The 9,010-nt window shown below is 44.1% G+C and overlaps 1 protein-coding gene across 5 annotated transcripts; it reads left to right on the top strand.

Annotated features, from left to right (window-relative positions):
• Positions 1-234: 234 nt before the first annotated feature.
• Positions 235-8,909, top strand: akap8l (A kinase (PRKA) anchor protein 8-like). Of its 5 annotated transcripts, none has more exons than XM_062387591.1 (13): positions 235-343; positions 1,024-1,059; positions 1,921-2,152; positions 3,550-4,171; positions 4,673-4,826; positions 5,056-5,105; positions 5,315-5,351; positions 5,441-5,546; positions 5,844-5,985; positions 6,237-6,342; positions 6,433-6,563; positions 6,818-6,913; positions 7,153-8,909. In XM_062387591.1, the coding sequence occupies exons 1-13, from the start codon at positions 322-324 to the stop codon at positions 7,705-7,707; spliced, it is 2,289 nt and encodes a 762-aa protein (XP_062243575.1). In that variant the 5' UTR covers positions 235-321; the 3' UTR covers positions 7,708-8,909. The 5 variants fall into 5 exon arrangements, with proteins under 5 accessions (XP_062243575.1, XP_062243573.1, XP_062243572.1 ...); XM_062387589.1 differs by having other exon boundaries at positions 5,300-5,351; XM_062387588.1 differs by having other exon boundaries at positions 1,918-2,152; positions 5,300-5,351.
• Positions 8,910-9,010: the final 101 nt, after the last annotated feature.

The following is a 9,010-nucleotide window of genomic DNA, read 5'->3' as shown; positions in this document are numbered from 1 at the left end:
TATTATGTAAGGATAGACCCATATAGGGCCCTGATAAGTGAAAATTACAATAATTTTATAAGCACAAAATATTCTAAATAGAAAAAAGACGATTAGATGTCAAGAAATAGATATTGATTTGTTGATTTATTAGCTTTTTAGTGAGCGTATTGAGCCACTACACCTCCGAGGCAGTAGGTGGCGGTAACGCGAAGATAAGACGGCTATTACAAACTAGACAGACGCTCCGCTGACGTCATAACGGGCGTAACCGCCGCGGGGTATCTCGCTGCTTGAGAAGCGATCGAACAACAACTGTGTGAACAGCGCAACGGGATCATCATGGATCGAGGCTACAGTTCAGGTACAGACCCAGTTTGTATTTATATATATAAATATACAGACGGAAAATCATCTGCGTTAAATAGTGCGCAGTTACGAATGTTCTTTTTGGTTCTTTGGTTGCTTTTTTTTCACCGGTTAGCCACATGCTTTGTTACAACCTAGCCGTTAGCTAGCTCACGTTTCAGCTAGCCGATGGAAGCAGCGTCCAAACAAAAGCCCGTGTTCGCGCTAAACAAAGAACCTGCTGGTTGATTGTTATCGGTAATATGAGGTTGTGTTCATAGTGAAATGTTTTTATTATCAAGGAACGCATGCACGTGCCCGTTATCTCGACAGGCTAACCCGTTTTATTAGCAGAGTGCTTATTTGCTAGCATGCTAACATAAAGGATTGTGGCCCATTGTTGGGCTTGATGTAGCTTGTTCTGTTAAAATGGAGTCAGCCTGGGGATAACACACTTTTAAAGTGAATAAAATGGCCGCCGGTGTAAAGATGTGTACAAACGTTGTTTTTTTTGAATTCGCATTGCAGAGTTCTAGAATGCTTAGTTGTAAGGGAAGCTTCCAGGACATTTTGTATCCGTGCATTTAACAACTAGACCGAAATGAATCCACACAGACCTTTTTAATCCTGTTGTTCGCCAAATGTTTTGTCAGCTTGGAACCAGTAAATAATCAATGTCCTCTTCTTCTTTCATAGGTTACAGTTGGGGAGGTGGAGGGTCTGGCAGCAGAGGTAAGGAACTGTGTGGGTAAACGCTTGTACTGCACGATGGAGCAAAACCACACAATAACATCGTGACCCAGTTCAGACCTGGTATTTACATGTGCTCTATGTGATCCGATCTTCAGTGCTCAGCACTAATTTTAGTTCTGTACTCTGAACCTGAGAAGCCCCTAGACCAGTTCGTTCACGCCCCTTTTCCACCATGGCTAATCTGAAACCAGTTCTGTGATTTTGATGACCAGTTAACAGGCTCTCGGCCCGAGAAACTGGTTTCAGGTTGGCACCAGCTAGTTTCTGGTCTAGAAGAAAGAACCAACTGCATCAGGGGATGGCTTCATCATGACCACCGAGACCAACTGCAGCTTAGTTATTGAGAGTGTGTGCAGTCAGGAAGAGCTGAGATAAAGAAGGAAAGCGTGCAGATATCAAGAAGAATTTTACAAATCTAAGAAATTATTGATCATTATATGGTGATTAATGTTGACTTTCTGGGATCCACGTGGTCACCGCCTGAAACTGTGTCTTTGTGCCAACACGCTCTTAACTGAGTTGACATCAGACACCTCTTTACACTCTTTGTAAAAATGTGTTTTGGTTTTTGCTAAATCAAATGACAGAGCGGAAACGTGAGATCTGATCACATATGGACAGACATGCAGGATATTGTCCACGTGTGATCAAGTCTTTCAGGACAGATGTTGATACTGGGTCTGAGCAGGTCTTCAGCCATCACTATCTTTATAAATAAGTATTGAAATTCTGATATTGTATTTGTTTGCAGTATAACTACTGTTTTTCAATAATTTGTAATCATGAATAATGTATCTTTTTTAGTGGTCACTTTGTCATAATTATATTTGATCCCAGCAGGTTCTAGTGGCTTCGACATGTACGGTGGAGGTTACAAGGACTCAATGTCCGGGCTCGGGGGCTATGGAGGAGGAGGCGGCGGCGGCAGCGGCCAAATGAAGAGGAGTCTATCTGGAGCGTCCATGCTCTCCAGTTCGGGCACACATGCAGATGCAGTCATTGCCAAGATCAACCAGCGACTGGACATGCTCACTCAGTTGGAGGGGGGATTGAAAGGGACCCGGAGTGACAGGTAAAAACTTTTCACACTCGTTTTGATCCACATTGTCTTCATCCGTACATCACCACTTTCACACGTGCATGCCATTAAGAGCATCTAATGTCCCACTAGTGTATTTCATATTGAAAGTAATCAATCAATAACATACACAGTTGCTGTGTCGATTTGTAGCTGCTAGCTAACTGAGTGCTAATGTTACGTGCTGCCTGAACCATGAGAGAGTGTTCTCACCGGAGTTAAGGGAAATGATTACTAGACGGGTGCTGTTGAAGTTTCCTATAAACAGGGCAGCTCGCTCAGTACAGAGCTCAGGCACGAACACAAGGCCAGAAACAAAATCTGCACCTGGACGACGCCCACCCCGAAGGGTTTTTACTTTCATCCGGATAAACCTCTCGGTAAAGGTCTTACATCGTATTGATGCAAAAAAATATGTTTTAGACTTATCAAGCTCCCGTATTCTTAAAATTAAGTCAAAGCGGTTGGACACATAGTGTTATTGTTTGTCTTAACATTTCATACTCAGTTTGGGTGAAAACACGTTGGCCCCACCTCCTGTTTGGGATTAAAAGGGCACGGGTTGCCCTCAGGCTGCAGTTCAGTGTATCTGAGGAGCTCTGACTGCAGTGTGGTGGTTTGTCTGATTGCTGGTAAGAAAAGTTGTGATCCATCAAAACCCACCTATTGTGAAAATGCATGGCCGCCCCCTGCTGGAGACATACATCCTTGAACATGAAGTCATCTTTATATTGCTCTTCTTGAACATTACTTTTGTCCTGATTTCTTTATTTGTTCATGCGTTTTGTTTCTCATCCTCCATGTGACCTAACCCTATGTTCTGGCTTTAGGTTACACAAGTGATGAGTTTAAGTGGTGCTTTATATTATTTTGTCAAGCTGAAATGTTTAATGTAGGTTTGCCTGCCATATTAATTTAAACAATGCCCATAATCCTGGGTAAAAATACTCCAGGATGTACATTAATCCCCTTCCTGATTATTCATTCTAGTCCAGTCACCTCTTGTGTGTCAGGGTCACTGGTTCTCATGGACCATGTTCATGCCTGTTGAAGGATCGTCAGCCTATCCTTTAAGGAATCTGAGTTAAAAACTGCATTTCCCTAATCTGCAGGATAGTGTTTGATCTCCAACAGAAAAATGTGGTTGGATGAAACTCAGCAAAAATAAGAATAAATTCACTACATCGCAAAAGACCCCAAACAGTGTAATAATTTGTTTTGGATCATTGATTTCTGATCTACTGTGGTTTGTGAAATATAAACCAGACAAATGGAGAAAGCGAGACCATGGAGGAGATGGAAAAGCAGGTGGAGAAATCCGAACCTGACTGTCCTCCCTGCCTCCCTTGCTCTGTGCTTCTCTCTATCAACCCTCTCCCTCCCTCCCGCAGGTTTGACCAGTACGAGTCTTTCGACTCGCGCACTTCCTCCCTCGCCTCCTCCCGAGATCTCTACAGATCTGGCGGCAGTAGCTATGGCTATGATGGTGGCCGTGGGGACAATCTGCTGCTGGGTCAGCGAGCAGGCTCTGGCTTCGGTGGGGGAATGGGGCTAGGAGGAGCAGGAGGAGGAGGCGGAGGCTTTGACAGCCCGTCCTCTTCCTATGGAGTTGCTAAAATGCGACAGAATATGAGGGATTCCTTCACCAGTAGCCAGGGAGGAGTTTCTGATGGTGGAGCATGGGGAGTATGGGGAGGAGCAGGCCGACGTTCCCCCAGAAGGGGTGGAAGTGCCGGGGGTCGAGGAGCTGGCGGAGGTTTTGGAAATCTCAGGCCTGATTCCACTCCATTAGTCGGTGGGAGGGGAAGTGGCAGTGGTGGCCAGTCCCACCGTGGCCACTCTCCAGGAGGTGGTAGAGGCAAGCTCCCATCCCTCCTGTCCAACCGCATGTACCCTGAGAGCGGGGGCTTCTATCAGGGTTCCGCTCAAGGGCCTCACGACTTTCCTGGGAGGCACTTTGGAGGGGGCCCACGTGCTGGCCGCCAGCGAGGCCGCAAGAGACCCCTCAACAAAGTAAGTACCTCTTGCCAAATAAGACCTCTTCAGACACTGGGCAATAGTTTAGCCCTTTCTGATGTTTGTGTTCCCTCTACCAACTGGCAAGTCAGCCTAAAGAGCTAGTGCCTGCTGTGCCATCAAAAGGTCACAAATAACCCCCAACACACATTTTAAACCTCCCTTGCTCATATAATCTTCCCCCAGCCCTTATCGGATGTGGTCAGAAATGCAAGTGACAGTTCTCTGCCCAATTATCTGTCTTGTTTATGTGTTGGGTCGTTGATTTCACTTTATAGCTTTAATTATTTTGTATCTTTTGCCCAAATCCCGGGTCTTCTTAAGATAAGGCTAACGCTATTCAAGTGGAAACCTCCCATAAAAGAGCCAAATCAACACCGCTAATTGGCTTTGACCAGCATGAAGTGTAGAATTCATTGATGTGTTGATGAGGAGCTCTGGATATACTGTCTTTTTGTTGTGGTTAGAAATTGTGAACTAACTTTTGGTTGACTGCAGCAGCAACATCAGCAGCAGCAACAACAACAACAGCAGCAGGTGAAGCCACAACGTCCAGATGTCCAGAAAAAGAGAAAACAGATGGTCACTCCAGCCGATGAACCTGAGTCCAAGATCAATAAGACGGAGAGTGCAGGGACAGAGGTTAACCAAGGTACGAAATAACACAAGCTTTGTCTCACCTCCCCCCAACCTCAAGTTGCACCAAATTGGATGCGTATAGATCAGTTCCCTAAAGGCGCCGTATTTCTGTCCGATATCCACAAATGATTCCCTAGCAAACAAACCGACAGCTGATTAAAATCTCTACGTTGGCGTATGGGATAAGCAACCTCATAACTTAGGTGGGTAACGTTTGTTGTTTTGTTGTTTTGTGTCCATAGAGCCAGCTGAGAAAAATGGTAGTGCCAGTGAACCAAAGACTGCAGCTGAGGTGAGAAGACACAGCAACTCTTTGATTTCTAATCTCATGTCTATTTTTTAACTTAAGCTCCACTCGCATTTTTTGTTCTGATGCGTTAACTGGACTATTGCACTGCTCTCAAGCAAGGACAGAAGAATTCAAACATCATTATTCGTATTCCAAGCTCAAAAATAAAGATTTATTTGTCCTTAATCTAAATGTAGGTTCCTGTCTTACAGGCAACAAAACCTGCTGGAGACACAGAGGGAGACAAAAGTGAGTTTCTCTCACTTACTTGTATTTGACTATTTGTTTTCCATGTTATTCTTTGCTCATCTAACTTCTGCTCTTGTGCTCTTGATTAGCTGCAACCAAGCAAGAGGAGAAGAAAAAGCCACAGGGAAAACAGAGCCCAGTACAAGCTCAGGACAAGCACCCCAAAATGAGAAAGAGACGGGGCTTCCTGGAAAGGTGAGAGAGAACATTTAAAACACCTGACCACCACTCGCAAGTCTCTACCACACCCCCTTTAGTTTTTATGTATATACACCATTTTTCCTTTGCTGATTTAAACTTTTGACCTCTTGAACATGTCAAACATGTACCTGAAATTCTTTTCTAACATATTTTGTAATGACTTTTTAATGGTTTATTTGATATTAGCACAAACCTCACACAGGGCTATTTTGGATTTATTCATTAGTTGTGTTTCTCACTGTGCTGCTGTTTTCTGGCGTCAGGTCCTAACCCTCTGAATTGTCTTCTCAGGGTGATGTTTGCCTGCTCGGTTTGCAAGTTCCGCTCCTTCTACAAGGAGGACATGGAAACTCATCTTGACAGTCGCTTCCACAAAGACCACTTCAAGTTCCTCTCCGGCCAACTGTCCAAGCCCACAACAGACTTCCTAGAGGTGAGACTGAGATTCATCACAATCCCACTCTTTTAGACACTTTCTTTTTTAGCATTTTCCAGAATGCACTAAAACAGAGGGCAAATGATGTCTTTAAATTATAAAGTCCAATTTTTGTTCCGTATGTGAATCACGACAAACATTTATTTCATGAAGGGAATTGCTTTAAACTGTTATTCACTGTATTCAAAGTTGGTGCTTGTATTTTGTCTTTCTGATGGAAATTAAAACTTTATGTCTGTTCTTTGTAGGAGTATTTGCAGAACAAGTTTACGAAGACAGACCAGAGGATCAGCCAGGTAGAGAACCACAGCGCTGCCATCTGCCAGGTTTACAAAGAGCAGGACCTCACCAGAGGTAGGTCACAGCTGCCTGTGTGCACGTGTGTGTTTGTGTGTGTTCAGGCAAAGTGATTTCTAATTGCTGAAATCTGACTCGCCCTCGTAGAACTTGGAATGGAGCACTTCATGAGGAAGGTGGAAGCTGCTCACTGTGCAGCATGTGATCTCTTCATTCCCATGCAGCAGCACCTGATACAGAAACACGTCAAGTCTGCTGACCACAACTACAACCGCAAGGTACGACACACCCTCATCACTTTCATACACAAAACTCAAGTAAATATACAATTCATGACCAATTCATGTTTTAAAAATACTTTAACTAACTGTCTATAAACGAGGCATATTTTATATAGAGCTCCTTACCACCAGTCCCATACAGACCAAACAAACAAAGACAATTCCAATCTTGGTCTTATGATGGTTGATGATTATGCCGTTTCCTATCCCGTCCTGTGAATGACCTGGGGCTGTCATTTCTTTTATTCAAGGGGATGATGGAGCAGTCTAAGAGGGGCAGCCTGTCTGTCGCTCGGAGCATCCTGAACCACAAACTAATTGGCAAGAAGCTGGAGAGTTACCTCAAGGTATGTACAGTGTCTTGCTCAAAACACATTGTAGTTTTCTTTGCATATGGGAACATGGTTAAGAGCTTGTGGTCTCATGTTCATGTTTTTATACGGAATTTTGAGCAGCACCTTAAATCTGAATATCGCCAAACTGCAACACATATTTTTGAAGTCACTTATTTGAATCTCATGTGATCGTGAGTGTAGAGCGGCTCCTACACCAGCAAATATACTTAGAGCTGTTCTGTCATCTTCAGGGGGAAAACCCGTTCACTGGTAACCAGGATGACCAGGATCCAGATGACTCCATGGCGATGGACGTGTCCGAGCTGGACTTAACCAGCGAGACAGCCGATGGTCAGACGGCTGATGAGCAGACAGCTGATGAGCAGACGGCAGACAGTCAGGCAGCTGCTGATAAGACAGCTGATGATAAAGCAGCCGATGATCAGACAGCCGACAGTAAAGCAGCCGATAGTCAGGAGGCGGATGCTCAAGCAGCTGATGGTCAGACGGCTGGTGTTCAGACGGAGGAGCCGGCAAAAGGAGACGCAGGCAAAGAGGCGGTCAAGGCTGAAGCAGTAACTGAAGCAGCAAAGGAAGAAAAGATGGAGGAAGACCTAGGAATGGGAGGAGAAGAAGGGGAGCAGGAAAACCAGGAAGAAGAGGATGGTTTCGAAGTGGGAGAAGACGACGAGGGGGAGGAGGGATATGTGGTTCACGACGAGATTGGCGAAGAGGCATTACTGGGCGAGGATGAGGATGAAGGAGTGGAAGCAGCTGAAGTTGAGGAGGAAGAGAATCACAAATGACTTTTACACCCTGGGTTTGACCTCAACCTAAAACATCTGTCTGGACCAGTCAGTGACCCCTCAACCCTTGCCTCCTAATTTCATTGTCAGGCTTATTAACAAATACACAATTGAACCGGCTCCCTCCATTTCTTTCTATAATGACTTTTTTTTGTTAAAGGAACAGTTCGACATTTGGGGAAATAGTTTTATTTTTTTGCAGTTTTTAGATAACAAGATCACCTTTAACTAAATCTGCCTTCTGCAGTTTCTCCACATTTCCCCCGGAGGAGGTGCAATCTGTGAACACAAATGTCAGAGTGAGACGCTGGGCAGTTTCTGTGGACTTTATCCGATAGATGGACTCAAAGATGAAAGAAGACAATTATCTCCCGTTGACAACACGGTGACACACACAGAAGACACCGATGAATGTGTTAAGAGAGTTTAATGGTGATGAGAGCTGTTGACAGTGGCCGGCAGCCATAAACAAAATGACGTGGTCCTGGCAGCAGAGTTAATACGTCACTTCCTGCCTCTGTCTGCTGCACCCGGCTGATCCACCTCCTGCCTGAATAACGCAGAGGATTTGTTGCTGGTGTAAATGCATCTATGGAGAGAACCTCCCGCTGTGTTGTGCATGTGCTCATTAAACTCTGGGTCAACACTAAAACCAATTCTACGGATTTTACCCGGAGGTCATCTCTGGAAAACGGCTCATGTTGGTGTTCCTCTATTTATTAGCTTAGACTGTGGATCTCCAAAGCTTCCTGAAGAATGCTCATAATAATATTAAATATCTCCACTGCGTCGGTTTGCACCGTTTATCATTTGTTTTAACAAGAAACAGAATAATTGTATTTCCTAGAATGTTTAACTGTTCCTCTCAATAGTTTTTTCTTGTGCCTCCTAAATTTTGGATTCATTTGTTTAGAATTTGTCATGAGTATTGTAAAGTTGAGACATGATGTACTTTGTTTTTTCTTCTGATCAGAGGTGACACAATGTCGCAGCTTCTTGCTTATTATCAGTATTCATGATGAGTGGATGTTTGTGCTCAGTTTTACTTAAATCTAGAACATTGTGGGGTTTTTCCTCCTGCAGCTGAAGTGACTGAGATGTGACCGTGAGCTCTACTGTTTGTAGAGTTGATGGGATATTTTGTCGCGTCCTCTTTAATGGTTTTGTGTCACTCTGAATAAGAAATAAACTTGAAGAAAACACTTTCACTGTTTGATTTTAATTGGAGTCATTAACCTCAAGTCAAAAGAAGAGATGTTAAACCAGTGACAGGATGGACCACCTATGTTAGATTGTCAACAAA

Source organism: Platichthys flesus, chromosome 5, assembly GCF_949316205.1.
Source record: "Platichthys flesus chromosome 5, fPlaFle2.1, whole genome shotgun sequence".
Taxonomy (NCBI): domain Eukaryota; kingdom Metazoa; phylum Chordata; class Actinopteri; order Pleuronectiformes; family Pleuronectidae; genus Platichthys; species Platichthys flesus.
This window is presented reverse-complemented; position numbering and strand designations above follow the sequence as displayed.